This window comes from Palaemon carinicauda, chromosome 12 (assembly GCF_036898095.1).
Source record: "Palaemon carinicauda isolate YSFRI2023 chromosome 12, ASM3689809v2, whole genome shotgun sequence".
Classification (NCBI taxonomy): domain Eukaryota; kingdom Metazoa; phylum Arthropoda; class Malacostraca; order Decapoda; family Palaemonidae; genus Palaemon; species Palaemon carinicauda.
Genome location: NC_090736.1, coordinates 148,163,497 through 148,180,394, shown reverse-complemented (window position 1 = coordinate 148,180,394; position 16,898 = coordinate 148,163,497). Strand labels below are relative to the sequence as shown.

General features: G+C 35.0%; 1 protein-coding gene across 1 annotated transcript in view; it reads right to left on the bottom strand.

The window, feature by feature from the left end:
• Positions 1-2,454: 2,454 nt before the first annotated feature.
• The window catches only part of LOC137651321 (uncharacterized), a 22,745-nt gene continuing 8,301 nt past the window's right edge, over positions 2,455-16,898 (bottom strand). Inside the window, exons 3-7 of the mRNA XM_068384598.1 lie at positions 15,889-16,004; positions 9,282-9,451; positions 7,454-7,644; positions 6,466-6,576; positions 2,455-3,895 (exon numbers count right to left, since the gene is read on the bottom strand). Coding sequence (XP_068240699.1) covers positions 3,710-3,895; positions 6,466-6,576; positions 7,454-7,644; positions 9,282-9,451; positions 15,889-16,004 — 774 coding nt within the window. The 3' untranslated portion in view covers positions 2,455-3,709. The remainder of the gene's footprint in view (positions 3,896-6,465; positions 6,577-7,453; positions 7,645-9,281; positions 9,452-15,888; positions 16,005-16,898) is intronic.

The following is a 16,898-nucleotide window of genomic DNA, read 5'->3' as shown; positions in this document are numbered from 1 at the left end:
CTATTCATCGGTTGGAATCTGTATTTGAGGGAGGAAATTGAGGAACTAAAAGAGACAATTGAGAAGCAATTAGGAATTATTAGAGAGATGGAAACAGAAAAGAAAGACTAGAGATGAAGCTGACCTGAGGCTAAAGAAAAGGATTTGGTCAGGAACAAAAATTACAACAGCCTCTTAGAGGAGTTAGTAAATCTCAAGGAAGAATATTACGATAAGTCAAGCGAGATGGAGGAAAAAAATCTTGACTTGAGAGAGCAACTAGAAAGAATTAAGAGTGAAAAAGTGGCCGCTATTCATCGGACGGAATCTGTATTTAAGAAAGAGATTCAGGAACTGAAAGAAACGATTGAGAAGCAATCTGGGATTATTGGTGAGATGAAAACAGAGAAGCAGAGGCTGGACCTGGATGCCAACGGACATAAGGAGGAGAAGGAGGTCGTTGGAGGGGCATCTGGTGTTGGTGAATTTCTGTGCCGGCTACAAGCCTCAAAAGGGACTCTCCCTCAAACCAACAACAACAATCGGGTAGAGCAGAAGCTCCAGAAGGAAACTTTCAGGGAAGAGGAGCCTAAAAAGGTCCCCTTAGCTCATATGGGAAGAGGCACAACTGGGTTCTTTAAAAAGAAAATCGGTGGACCTGAGTGTCATATCACCTTCCAAGGTGCGAAGGTTAGAGTTAACACCAAGAGGGACTATGAGCAAAAGAGGCATGTGACTGCCGACTTGGATGTCCCAGGGAAGTTCCACAGAGCCATTTATGGAGCGGAAGGAAGGAAGCTGAAGGAAATCACCCGGGAGAGTGGTGTCAAATCCATTTGTATGCCACGAAGGGATGACTCCAGTAATTTAATCACAATCATTGGCACCATTCAGCAGGTTCAATTAGCAGCCGATCATATCGATAAGCTTCTGAAGAGACACCGTTAAGTGAATACTCGGATCCGAAAATGAATGGAAAAAAAAACTAAAAAAAAAGCAAAAAAAACAAAACAAAAACAAAAACTAAAATAAAATTCACAAAAAAAAGAACAAGAAGAACAACTTTAATTTCAGTTTATTTTGAGAGGAAAATTAGATTTAGCCGAGTTTTGCAAGGACCAGAACTTAAGGATCTTTGACCTGACTGACCACCCACTTTGAAGAACACTTGGAAGGACTAGCCAGCTTAAGGGATGCAATGCTCAACTATCCAGCTTGAAGGATGCTTGGACCACCCTTGAGGACAACCGGCTATGCAGAGGGAAGAAACCTAGCAGATTCTATTATGCTATGTACCTTGGTGAACGAGTACAAGGCGTTCGTCAAGTGTACAAATGGTCGGATATCTAGATCTATTCCTCTGGATACCAACCTTCGGGTAGTCCTGGGGGAATAATCTAGAAGACTGGCTCTGCAGAGGGAACGAGCTAGGCTTCTTCCAGTACGCACTCTTGTCCTTATAGGTTGACCCAAGATACTTCAGCTGGGGAAGGAAGCTGCGCCTCTTCCTAAGAAGTTTATCTCTCTCTCTCTCTCTCTCTCTCTCTCTCTCTCTCTCTCTCTCTCTCTCTCTCTCTCTCTCTCTCTCTCTCTGTTCTAAAGATACCATGCTGATAAGATGAGTTCGAAAGCTGGGGAGATTTTGATACCTCACTTGTCGGTAAAATGTTATGAGATTTTCTGATTGGTGGTGTTCTTGTTTTTAATCTTAAACCCTGTTAGGTATGAGATACTTAATTACTAATGTCACCTGTGTCATTGTGAACCTGTTTTTTTATTTTCCAACATTTCTCAACTCCTGTTTTGACTTGTAATTGCAAATGTTTAAACTATCTACTTTCAGCTTGGTTGACATCGTGGATGGTTGTATTCTTAGATTGATTGATTCAAGATTTTTGGTGATTAATCTATCCAGACGGAATGTTTTTATTCTTTCATTCAACATTGTTTCCGAGTATTGTTCTCCTGTCTGGTCTTCAGCTGCTGTACATAGTTCAAGGTATGCAGTTAATTCTAAGCCATGGCTTCTCCATTATAATGCTCAATACTTATCAGTAGTTCTAGAAGTTTCGATCTACCTTTGGCCAGATTGTGGAATGATCTTTCCAATCAGGTAGTTGAATCGTTAGAACTTCCGAAGTTCAAACTTGCAGCAAATGTTTTTTATGTTGAACAGGTTGGCATAAGTCTTGTTTTACTGTTTATATATAACAGGTCTATTTTAACATTGTTACTGATCTTAAAATATTTTATGTACACTATTTATATACTTTCTTTGCTGTTTCCTTATTTCCTTTTCTCACTGGGCTATTTTCCCTTTTGGAGCCCTTGGGCTTGTAGAATCCTGCTTTACAACCATGGTTGTAGTTTGCTATTAATATAATGATGATGATAATAATAATGATGATGATGATGATGATGATGATGATGATGATAATGACACCGATAATACTGATAGGTAAATAATTTCAGTGGTTTTCTAGTAACAATTTTATTTATAAGTTACAATATTTATTATATTTAGTTTCCATATACTTTAATATTTATTATAAGATTAGTGATAGTCTGTTACTGATATAAATAACTGTGAATACTCCAAAAATGTATATACAGTACCTTGGAATCTCATTGTGATCTAGGAAATCATAGGAGGCACGTGAGAGGGAGGGAGCTTGTGTATTGGAATTTAATAGAAATTGGGCGTATAACGGAATCCAGTAAAATGTACTTTTATAAGTCACTTAGAAGATATAAGTCCACGAGATTCTTTCTTTGTACGGTTTTGAGAAATCATTGGAAGGTACAGTTAGACGCATGAAACCATGGCACACCTCTCTAAGGAAATGCGCCGTGTTACACCCTTTCTGCGTGGCGAGTTCTTGAGGGAACACTCGGGCACACTTATTTTATCTTGTTTCTCTTCCTATTGATTCTTTAAGTTTTTATAGTCAGTATATGAAAGGTCTGTTTTAATGTTGTTACTGTTCTTATAATTATTTATATAGTTAATTACTTTCTCTTGTAGTTTATTTACTTATTTCCTTTCCTCACTGAGCTATTTTCCCCGTTGGAGCCCTTGGGTTTATAGCATCGTGCTTTTCCAACTAGGGTTGTAGCTTAGCAAGTAATAATAATAATAATAATAGTAATAATAATAATAATAATAATAATAATTTTTCTCCGTCCGCCACCCCTGCCATCTCTCCTTACACTATCAGTTTGGTTACTCTCGGCACAGTAAAGATATGAAAAGGTGAACTTCCTCAAAGTGAGGTGTACCAGGAATTACTCTGTCCAACTGCACATGGAAGATTAAATGGAAATTGTATTGATAAATGCAAGTCTCATGGAATCTGAGTTTTGGTTAATGTAAGTCACCGAATATACTTTGAAAATGGCCTAATAACTACGTCTCATGGAATATAATAGTCATGAAATAAGGTTTGAACATTGCTTGATAAGTTTTAAGTCTTCTGACTGTATGCTCAATGGAAGTCTATGAAAAGTGACTGCAAGGCAATTAGAACGACCGGCACTGAAGATGCAAGCCACGGGCTCTTGTACCGAGGCAGCCCGTAAAAAAAAAAAAAACATAAATCAATATGAGTAGATTTATAAAACCTGAGTTTATACTTTCTAGAGATCGGTGGGATGTCAATGGAAGAAACTTAAGCATATGACAACGGGTGTGGTTGAGATGGAAATTGCTGGAATGTTCATAGAGCATGAATCAGTAACTGTAGGTCTCCTGAAATCTCCTGTGTGTGTGTTCCTTGGAGGTGATCGGAGTGTACACAGAGGAGCAGCTATTCTGAGGCTCGATCAGAACCTCGTCGTCAGGATGCACGAAGCAAACCACGGATTGCCTGGCTCGACTCTGCTTCACTTCCTCACTGGGAACCAGCACTCGGTGCTCCTGGAAGTATAAGAATTTTATTATTATAATTATCATTATTCAAGCTAACATTCCATATAGTGCATAAACAGATAAATCAGGCTTCATCAAAACAAAATTTCTATATGTGAGAAAAGGTTACAAATAAAGCCCAATGATAATATGAAATGAAAAACATATTGGTAAGGTAAGAAAGGAATATATTGTGAAAACCAAATATATCTGGTACCGATTTAGTATGTGGCCTACCTTTCAAGTATGGCCTACGAAATTCTATCTGTTTTAGTATGTGGCCTAACCTAACCTACAAACCAGGTAGGCCACATACTAAACCAGAATAAAAAAAGGTAGGCCACATACTAAACCAGAGTAGAAAAGGTAGGCCACATACTAAACCAGAATAAAAAAAGGTAGGCCACATACTAAACCAGAGTAGAAAAGGTAGGCCACATACTAAACCAGAATAAAAAAAGGTAGGCCACATACTAAACCAGAATAAAAAAGGTAGGCCACATACTAAACCAGAGTAATAAAGGTAGGCCACATACTAAACTAGAATAAAAAAAGGTAGGCCACATACTAAACCAGAGTAGAAAAGGTAGGCCACATACTAAACCAGAATAAAAAAAGGTAGGCCACATACTAAACCAGAGTAGAAAAGGTAGGCCACATACTAAACCAGAATAAAAAAAAAGGTAGGCCACATACTAAACCAGAGTAGAAAAGGTAGGCCACATACTAAACCAGAATAAAAAAGGTAGGCCACATACTAAACCAGAGTAATAAAGGTAGGCCACATACTAAACTAGAATAAAAAAAGGTAGGCCACATACTAAACCAGAGTAGAAAAGGTAGGCCACATACTAAACCAGAATAAAAAAAGGTAGGCCACATACTAAACCAGAGTAGAAAAGGTAGGCCACATACTAAACCAGAATAAAAAAAGGTAGGCCACATACTAAACCAGAGTAGAAAAGGTAGGCCACATACTAAACCAGAATAAAAAAAAAGGTAGGCCACATACTAAACCAGAGTAGAAAAGGTAGGCCACATACTAAACCAGAATAAAAAAGGTAGGCCACATACTAAACCAGAGTAATAAAGGTAGGCCACATACTAAACTAGAATAAAAAAGGGAGGCCACATACTAAACCAGAGTAGAAAAGGTAGGCCACATACTAAACCAGAATAAAAAAAGGTAGGCCACATACTAAACCAGAGTAGAAAAGGTAGGCCACATACTAAACCAGAATAAAAAAAAGGTAGGCCACATACTAAACCAGAGTAGAAAAGGTAGGCCACATACTAAACAAGAATAAAAAAAAGGTAGGCCACATACTAAATCGACACCGTTTATCTAATATAATCCGAAAATACAACAGATCTATTACCAATCGAATATGGAGACAAAAAAAAAAAATATTCAGGTGATTAAACCATTTTAAACATCATAATCACAGCAAGAAATTATGAGTTATGACATTCGATTAAGGCCACATAACTATTATCGCTGATATTTTGATATTGAGATGGTGTGGTCTGGCTATGAGAATGGAAGAGAAGCACCAATTATGAAGAGGAGCAGTTATCGAAATAGCAGGAAAACAGCAATTAGGGAGACCTGTGAGCCTAGAAAGAGGATTTGGCAAGTTCAAGTATGTTGCGTGTGGTAAGGAAGCGGCTTTGGGAGAGTTTATGCTCGTAAAAAAAAAAAAAAAAAAAAAAAAAAAGTTGAAAGGAAAGCAAGAGTGAACCCTTCCATATGTAATAAAGAGCAAATGTCTGACACACACACATATATATATATATATATATATATATATATATATATATATATATATATATATATTATGCATATATATAAATCTATTTCTTTCCTTCCACGCAACAGGAGAGGGAGTAGTCGGACCCTGACGAGAGGGGGTACACCGAGAGGGACGGTGGACACTCGGAAACCTCAGTCTCCCACAAATTGCCGAGCTAGTGGGTTGTAGCTAAGACAGGGGGAGTGGGTGAGAGGGGTTGAATTTGTGCATGTTCGCGTGTGCATATCTATTTAAAAATTCAGCCGTCATTTTTGATGAATCGCGTACACTAGTATTGTAATAATGAAATATGAAGAGTGACAGGAGAAAGAAATCAGTCATAGACATGATGGAGAAGTTTATCAAATGATCACTAACGTCTTTGAAGACGCAGCTGTTGGAAGAATAAAGTAATTCTGGTTCAAAGTTCACAAGACAAAGGAGGCTATAGATAACACATAATAGGCAACTAGCCCCAGAAAGAAGCTAGGTTGGTAGCGTCGCGGGCTTCTGTTTCAGAGGTCCCGAGTTCGGTCCCCGCCAAGGACGCGAATACCGTGAGACCTTATACCGGGGGATACTCCCCAGAGTGGCGCCTGGGGGGGGGGAGGTTAGAGGGGACTAGTGATAGTCCCTGCTGCCTTATGGTCGCCCGAGGAGAATGATGTAGATCGTCTCAGTGTAGACCTAAAACCCGCAACTTTAACTTTTTTTTTAATAAAAACTACTAATTTTGATAGTGATGATGATGAACATAAGAAAGAAGAAGACAATTAAACTTATTACCGTTGCCACAAATTCATCGTTGGTCCAGAACTGCATGAGATCGCCAATGTTGACCAAGATGGTGCCTGGTATGGGGTCAGCATGAAGCCATTGGCCAGCTCGATTCAGAACCTGTAAAAAAAAAAAAAAACCATGTTTATAGAATTATAATCACAAATAAGAGTACTGTTGTGCATTTAACCTGACTGGTGGATCCTTTTTCTATTATTATTATTATTATTATTATTATTATTATTATTATTATTATTATTATTATTATTATTAGCTAAGCTACAACCCTAGTTTGAAAAGCATGATGCTATAAGCCCAAGGGCTCCAGCTGGGAAAGATACCCCAGTGAGGAAAGGAAACAAGGGAATAAACACTATGCGAGAAGTAATGGACAAATAAAATGAAATACTCTAAGGTCAATAACAACATTAAAACATAATTATAAACTATGAAAAGAGACTTACGTCAGCCTATTCAACATAAAAACATTTGCTGCACATGGACAATAGTGAAGTTGTTCTTCGTAAATTAGTAGTAAAAATGAGAGCAAGACAAGTCAAGAAGTTGGACAGTTAAGCCAGATAAGACCTAAGTGACTAATGGGAAAATGCAATGATTCTTTATAAGTGTCCCTTTCAGTGTGCCAGGCAAGGGTTTTTATAGGAAATTGAGAATCATTGTAAATATTTTAGTATAGATTAGTTAAAGAGAATAAATCCAGAGGTCGTGAAGAGAAAGAGATTAAACAAAAAAAAATTACAAATTGGTGATACTGAAAGAGAAAACTAATCATACGAGAAACTTATTAAAGATATATTTTGAATTATTTCTAACATTCATCTTCTAGCCTAGAGATTAATAAAGGTATTGAATTATACATACCACTCTGCCTGAGTATTATTAAATTGAGGAGACTAAATCCCTAATTTAAAACGATTTTGATAAATTCAAAGGAAAAAAAACTTGTCAATCCACAGCAAAGGGTAAGCATATGTACCTCCAGACCTCCCATGGTGTCTTGGAAAAGGAGCGTGAATGTGCCGTAGTCTGTGTGCTGGCCACACCGGATGAGTCCCTCTTTGTTGTAACCCTCTGAGAGAGGAGGGTAATACAGGAGTCGTAGGCATGAGGGGTTGTTTGCCCCGAACATCCTTTGGTGTGATGACAGGAAATAGTTCTTCTTTACACCTGTTGAACGTATAAATTGAAGATTACCTCAAGAACAGTTTTCTTGGTCATATCATACATGAAAACCCTGCGCCCTACTCGGGACCTAAAACTGTTTGTCGTATTCATTCTTAGGTATGGGCGTCCCTCATTAATTATCAAATCCATATTGTTTTGTTATTCTAAAGCCCTGTCCACACTATCGAGCATGCCCGACGGGCAAACAGTGATACCAGGCCACAATAGTTAGTGAAAATGAGGGTTGATGACGTCAGAAGCAGGAAAACTAAAGGCAGGGATCTGGCACACTGTATGATGCCAGATCCCTGTCTGTGGTTTTCCCGCTTCTGACGTCATTAACTCTCATTCTTACTAAGTATTGTGGCCTGGTATCACTGTTTGCCCATCGGGCATGCTCGATAGTGTGGACAGGGCTTTAGACTTAGTAATTCATAAACTGTTTAGAAAGTTATTGCCTTTTACTTGCAATAGGAGCTATAATTACTCAATGAGCTTCTTTTTATTCATGGTATTAAGAAAAGTGTCTTGAAACATTTGGTGTTTAAGCACTTTAAGATGTTTAGAGATTCAATGATTATCTAGGTTTGTTAGGTATTGATGTAAATACTTGACTTAGGTCTTTTAAGGTCCATATGTAGGCCTATATGTATTCAATAATCGGCTAAATATTGTAGGCATCATGTAAAATGTCTTGAATCATTGTGGTTAGTCACTGAGCATGCTACCAATTAGGAACCATTATCAAAACTACAATGGAAATATTTTGCCATTTTAGAGTATGCGGGAAGTACAAATGTTCAATCAATAGCATTCTAGGTATTGAGAAATATTATCGATTACATTTGGCCTTTTAGAGCCTCCGAAAAGCATTTTAGCAAAGTCTGGAAGGGTTTGTCCCAGGACGAAATTAGAGCCAATCGTACCGCGAGTTCGTCAACCCATGACGTCATCACCTACCCTATAGACTGTTGCCACTTGCCAGATCACTTAGAATAGTCTATGAGCCTCCGGTTATTCTAGGCATTGAGAAAAGTACTTGTACATTGACTTTGCATCCTATTGTTTGTGAGAAGTAAAGACAATCGATACATTGCTGGTTATTTTAAGTATTGATAATAATTTCTAAATTATTTTGGGTTTTCAGAGCCCATTGAAGGTATAGATTTGTACTGAATGGCTAACTATGATGGATATTAGTATTTTTTTTTCTAAAGCAGGCTTGCATTTTAGAGCGTGTAGAGAGGTTTAACTTTTTGGTGACCAGATATTTTTTTTATTAAAAATCGTAATGTCCTAATTATTCTAATATCTTAAAGTATGGAATTGGTTTATTTTCGGTGATAAAACGGTTATTCTAGGTACTAAATTGTCTAGATTGTTTAGGAATATTAGAGTCTGCGCGAGGTATCAAAACCTAATGAACATCTGGTTAGTTTAGAGATCAATAAGAAATTTGATTTAATTGTTCATGCATAATATAAGTACGAGAATTGTAAAACGTACAACATTCAAAACGCGTGGGTGGGCGTGTTAATGCTTGTATATAGCCTAATGTTTGAGCAGATGACATTGGGCTCGTATTACATCTATTGTGTGGGTGTATTGGCTATGTCAGTTCAGAAAAATACCAGAAATACCTAAGGCGAGTTCCACGAGAGCCAGCAAACGAGTCGAGAGATCTTTACAGTACTGGATGATTCTGGACGTGGACGAGTTCAACGCCGGCACTTCCTCGGGAAACATGCCATCCACTCTGTTGATGTCGTAGCTCTCACGAAGTTCCTTTATATCTTTCTCGGTTGCCAGTCTGTTAAGATAGAGAGACGGTTACTAACGGTATTCAAAGATGAACGAAGACTCCCAGTCAATTGCAGTATTTTACACCTGTCTGTTAAGTTAGAGAGACGGTTACTAACGGTATTCAAAGACGAACTAAGACGCCCAGTCAATAGCAGTATTTTACACCTGTTTGTTAAGATAGAGAGACGGTTACTAACGGTATTCAAACACTAAGACTGCCAGTCAATAGCAGTATTTTACACCTGTCTGTTAAGATAGAGAGACGGTTACTAACGGTATTCAAAGATGAACGAAGACTCCCAGTCAATTGCAGTATTTTACACCTGTCTGTTAAGTTAGAGAGACGGTTACTAACGGTATTCAAAGACGAACTAAGACGCCCAGTCAATAGCAGTATTTTACACCTGTTTGTTAAGATAGAGAGACGGTTACTAACGGTATTCAAACACTAAGACTGCCAGTCAATAGCAGTATTTTACACCTGTCTGTTAAGATAGAGAGACGGTTACTAACGGTATTCAAAGATGAACGAAGACTCCCAGTCAATTGCAGTATTTTACACCTGTCTGTTAAGTTAGAGAGACGGTTACTAACGGTATTCAAAGACGAACTAAGACGCCCAGTCAATAGCAGTATTTTACACCTGTTTGTTAAGATAGAGAGACGGTTACTAACGGTATTCAAACACTAAGACTGCCAGTCAATAGCAGTATTTTACACCTGTCTGTTAAGATAGAGAGACGGTTACTAACGGTATTCAAACACTAAGACTGCCAGTCAATAGCAGTATTTTACACCTGTCTGTTAAGACAGAGAGACGGTTACTAACGGTATTCAGACTAAATAAGACTCCCAGTCAATAGCAGTATTTTACACCCGTCTGTTAATATAGAGAGACGGTTACTAACGGTATTCAAAGACGAACTAAGACTCCCAGTTAATAGCAGTATTTTACACCTGTCTATCCCTGTCTGTCCCAGAGACAGACGGGTTCAGAGTAGGCGCAATCAAAGAGCCGAGCATACTTGGTGAATTATCAAGAATATGCCTGTCTTTATTTCTGTTTTTTACCTCTATTTTTTTTAATAAAGTTATTTCTGAATACAGTTAATTCTTAATACAGTTATTCTCTGTGCATAGTCCTGTTTATGTTGTTATTATCCTCTCGTTATCTTCCATGATTAATTATATTTTTTCTGTTTTCACCTTATATTGGGTTACTATCTATATTTGGACTCTAAGGATCATTGCATTTTGCTTTTCAAACAAGGGTTGCGGTTTGGGTTGTAACAATAACAAAAAATTAATAACCATATATATAACAAAAGCAGTTACAGTAACATTGGGATTAATAACAATAATAACAACAGCAATAAAAAGCAGTAATAAGAAAAATAAGTGATAACGATCATATAACTAAAAATTATTATTATTATTATTATTATTATTAACATACATTGATACAAATAATAAAAATCATTGGTAAAATACATGAGAAAAATAAGATAATTTAAAATTATAAATAGTACTTAAAACACTTTTCTGCTGAAAGCAGAGTTATCTAGGTTTAGTTTTGGTTGAATTTTTTCTATGTAAAATGTTTCTAATAATCTCAGCTCGGTCTCAAATCGAGCTTTACATATAATGCTAAAATCAAGATGATTAAAATTGGTGTTACACACTCCGTGGCAATGATCTCTTATAGAGGAATGAGAAGGCTTACCCAGCGGTAGAAGGGTCCTTGAACTAATGCCTCTATGTTCAAAGGTTCTGGTAGACAACAGTTTTGTCGAACTACCTACATATTCCGAACTACACTTCGGACACACAAATTTATATACAACCATAGAACATAGTTCGCTAGATAACGACTCCTTGGACTTGAGCAAATTGCCTATCTTAAAATTATTGAAAAATACCATTCTAATATTTATATTTTTGAAGTAGGTTTTCGTTATGTGCTTAATTTTCCTTTCTATTATAGTATTAATTTTGTTCGATATATAAGGAAATCGAAAATATATAATGTCTTTTACTTCACAAATTTGGGTATCAACATTATTGATTTTGTTAAGAAAAATTTGTACTTTTTTGTAAAATAAATTATCCTGGTAACCATTGTTGTTGAAGAATTCCTTTAAAAATGTAATTTCTTTATGAAAGTTAAAATAATTTGATGAAAGTTTATATGCTCTATTAATGAGAGTATTAATACTGTTCATTTTGACATCGAAAGCTTATATACAAATATCCCCACAAAAGAAGTTATTGAAATCGTAGCAAATAAAATGTACAAGGATAATAACAACTTTAGAAACCTGAGTAAATCTAAATTTATTGATATATTAAACATTATTGTTCAAGATTCATTTTTCATTTTTAACAAAGAGTATTACAAACAAAAAGATGGACTAGCTATGGGGAATCCTATTTCGGCAACTTTGGCCAATATTTTCTTATGTTTTCACGAGACTGAATGGTTGGAAAATTGTCCTTTAAGTTTTAAGCCTGTGTTGTATAGAAGGTATGTGGATGACACATTTATTATTTTTAAGCAAAAAAATGACGCAATCAAGTTTTTTAATTATTTAAATTCTCAACACAGTAATATCAAGTTCACCATGGAAGAAGAAAACGAAGGTAAAATGCCCTTTTTAGACGTACTAGTAACTAAAACTTCTGACCTTAAAATGCATATGGAAGTTTATAGAAAGCCCACTTTTACTGGTCTTGGTTTAAATTTTTTAAGTGAGTGTAATTTAAGATACAAAATGAACAGTATTAATACTCTCATTAATAGAGCATATAAACTTTCATCAAATTATTTTAACTTTCATAAAGAAATTACATTTTTAAAGGAATTCTTCAACAACAATGGTTACCAGGATAATTTATTTTACAAAAAAGTACAAATTTTTCTTAACAAAATCAATAATGTTGATACCCAAATTTGTGAAGTAAAAGACATTATATATTTTCGATTTCCTTATATATCGAACAAAATTAATACTATAATAGAAAGGAAAATTAAGCACATAACGAAAACCTACTTCAAAAATATAAATATTAGAATGGTATTTTTCAATAATTTTAAGATAGGCAATTTGCTCAAGTCCAAGGAGTCGTTATCTAGCGAACTATGTTCTATGGTTGTATATAAATTTGTGTGTCCGAAGTGTAGTTCGGAATATGTAGGTAGTTCGACAAAACTGTTGTCTACCAGAACCTTTGAACATAGAGGCATTAGTTCAAGGACCCTTCTACCGCTGGGTAAGCCTTCTCATTCCTCTATAAGAGATCATTGCCACGGAGTGTGTAACACCAATTTTAATCATCTTGATTTTAGCATTATATGTAAAGCTCGATTTGAGACCGAGCTGAGATTATTAGAAACATTTTACATAGAAAAAATTCAACCAAAACTAAACCTAGATAACTCTGCTTTCAGCAGAAAAGTGTTTTAAGTACTATTTATAATTTTGAATTATCTTATTTTTCTCATGTATTTTACCAATGTTTATTATTATTATTATTATTATTATTATTATAACGTCTTCCTCCGCTAGGCCTACCACTAAAGAAAATGGGAGTAGGGTAAACTACACAAAACTCTGGTCGTTTGAGAGGAGGTTCCAGGTAACTCCTAAGAAAGTGTTTCGAGGTAAGTCTCTATGTTGGAACAAATTATTATTATTATAAGTAACAGTTTACTGTTTTCTGTCTATGAAGATACTATTTTTACTACGATAAGTTTTTTCGGTATGATTTTAAAGCAGTATATTTGTTATATTTTTACAGATTAGAAAAAAATAGAAAAAAAATGTAAAAGTCAAAATATCGTGATGAAAATCGCGCCAGTTTCAACATTCCTCATCTTTGGGTCTATGAATTTGAACTACGAAGCCTAGCACTGCGAGGAAGGAGGGAGAACAGAAATACCATAGAAGGATATAAGGTAGGTGCATCAAAGACCTTTTAAAAATATCTACATTTCTTTATTCAATTTGATTCACCAATTACTCATAGAACTTCAAAATTTCCAAATTTGCAGCAAATGTTTTTTGTGTTGAACAGGCTGACTTGTCTTTTCTTATAGTTTATATATGAAAGATTTGTTTTAATGTTGTTACTGTTCTTAAAACATTTTTTTAATTGTTTATTATTTCTCATTTAACTTATTCATTTCCTTATTTCCTTTCCTCACTGGGCTATTTATCCGTGTTGGAGCCCTTGGGCCTATATCATCCTGCTTTTCCAGCTAGGGTTTAGATTAGCTAGTAATAATAATAATAATAATAATAATAATAATAATAATAATAATAATAACAATAATAATAATAATAATAATAATAATAATAATAATAATAGTGGACCGAAGAAATAATGTCACTGCTTCACCTCTCGTATACTTCTACCTTCTGACAATTCTTAAAATATTTTCTACCTGATTGTACACATCTTCATTACTTTCCTCTATCTAAAAGCTCCTAAGGGCAGGTAGAACCATCAGTGAACCTCACACAGTGCACTGTAGGCATTATTTTGTATCCCTTTTTACCTCCGTCCCTCATTCCTTTCTTCTTGCTACCTAGCCTCTGATTTTTACCTCATATTGTAATTCGATTTATCCTAATTAATTAATTAATTAATGGATTAATTAATTAATCAATTAATTAATTTATTTATTTATCCTAAAAGAACATTGAATGGTCTCACAGTCCCAGACGCCAAACTATAGACCCCAATCATTAAATCTAACCAATTCATTTAAAAACGCAAATTAACTACTTCATTTATATTATTAAAATCTTATTTTCTTCTATTTTGTCTTATCTTGATTCGCTGTGGCCTGGGCTACAAATGATTATTGACCTATATTCTTAAAAATCAAACCCATTATTATTATTATTATTATTATTATTATTATTATTATTATTACAAGCAAGAGAACTCTAACCCAAGACAGTGGAAGATCAAGGTACAGAGGTTATGGCACTACCCAAAACTAGCGAACAATGGTTTGATTTTGGAGTGTCCTTCTCCTAGAAGAGCTGCTTTCCGTAGCTAAAGAATCTCTTCTAACTTTATTCACTATATCATTTGAATTAAATCTTGATGAATCAGGCTACTTGATTGCTTATCTGGCTTATAAACCGTAAAATTAACAACAACGGAACAAGATATAAACAAGATTATTGAAGGTTAAAGAAAAGGAAAGGAAAGTGAACCGCATAATAAAGGGTCAAGTGAGACACTACTGTACATTGGGACTATAATAGTGTTGACAGAAGAAGAAGAAGAAGAAGAAAGAATGTAGTCCTTAGAGTCCTCGCGCTCATTATTATTATTATTATTATTATTATTATTATTATTATTATTATTATCATTATTATTATTATTATTAGCTAAGCTACAACCCTAGTTGAAAAAGCAAGCTGCTATAAGCCAAAGGGCTCCTACATGGAAATATAACCCAGTGAGGAAAGGAAATAAGGAAATGAATAAAGAGATATGACAAGTAATGAAAAATTAAAATAAAATATTTTAAAAACATTAACAACAGTAAAACAGATATTTGATAAATAAACTATAAAAGGACTTATGACAGCCTGTTCAACATAGAAACATTTATTGCGAGTTTGAACATTTGAAGTACTACTGATTCAACTACCCGATTAGGAAGTTCATTCCACAACTTGGTCACAGCTGGAATAAAACTTCTAGAGTACTGTGTAGTATTGAGCCTCATGATGGAGAAGGCCTGACTATTATAATTAACTGCATACCTAGTATTACGAACAGGATGGAAACGCATTTACATAGTGGAGTAACATGACCAATACGTCAACAAGTGCTTAAAGCTCCTCTTCTTGCTAACTTGCGCAAAATAACAGATAACTTAGGAACTAAGAAATCTGCAGTCTTTATAAAAAAAAAAAATAAAAAAATAAATAAATAAATGAATCAATAAATAAATATATACCATTTGGGTCTACACCTCCATAAGCTTCAAGGTCCATCAAGAGAGCTTTAATATATGAAGTATATTTCCCAGCATTTATGAAATATAAGAATGAATTAACAAAATCTGAAGTGAGATTCCATAAGTGGTTCGATTTGTCTCAAAATATTAAAAGAAGATAAAGTCGAAATCTACTGATAAAATTTGATATGGTATTCATAGAGATGAGAATATGTGAAAAATATTAAACAATCCATAACATATTCTATATTTAACCATTTAAATTATTGTGATGAAATAAGGGTTATTGTTTTTTTAAAAGAGGAACTTGTGTGAACTAATGTTAAACAATTGATATGGGGCACAAAAGTATTGTGTCAAAACTCCAACTGGTGATAAAAAATATACTGAGATGAAGGAATGACATGTAGTCACTCTCGTAAATTTGGACATTTTATAGATTGAAAAAGAAAATTCCAGACCTTTCTCTGTTGACTTCCGTATACCCCTGGATATCAGTCACTCCTCTGCTGTAGTTCCTCTTGATTTGTGGGTCCAGACAGAAGAATTCCTTTGAAGATGAAAATACTTCTTCGATCTTCCAGAAATAAGGAGAAAATTATTAATCACTTCGTAGTAATCTTAATATGAATGCTTTAGTCGTCTTGATCTAATTCTCTAATAATAATAGGGATGATGGTAATAATGACAATATTATTATCCATGAGATTTCCCACAGATCAAAAGATGATAAAATCAATTTTTTAATGATATAATCAATAAAAAATAACTTGAGAAATTACTAGTGTAATTACTACAAAATAAGTAAAATGTGCTTTTATTTAGACTCCATTTTTTAAAAATAATAATAGAGATGCTAACTCCCACAGATTAAAAGAGGATAATTTTTTTATATAATCAATAACAAATAATTTGAAACTTTACTAATGTAATTACTAAAAAAAAGTAATCTCATAATATTGACTGACTAATAAGAGAAGTTATTATGCAGTCTACACTTTTTGCGGCTGTTGCTAAGAGAAAAGGGGTTGCAGGTCTGAGATTAGACATGTTTCAAGGAATTAATGTCATGAGAGAGAGAGAGAGAGAGAGAGAGAGAGAGAGAGAGAGAGAGAGAGAGAGAGAGAGAGAGAGAGAGATGCTTAACCTTGATAGTTAATGGAAGCTACCCATTACCCTACATTTCATTGGTGAGAGAGAGAGAGAGAGAGAGAGAGAGAGAGAGAGAGAGAGAGAGAGATGCATAACTTTGATAGTTAATGGGAACTATCCAATTCCCTACATTTCATTGTTGAGAGAGAGAGAGAGAGAGAGAGAGAGAGAGAGAGAGAGAGAGAGAGAGAGAGAGAGAGAGATATGCTTAACTTTGATAGTCAATGGAAGCTACTCAATACCCTACATGTCACTGGTGAGAGAGAGAGAGAGAGAGAGAGAGAGAGAGAGAGAGAGAGAGAGAGAGAGAGAGGGGGGG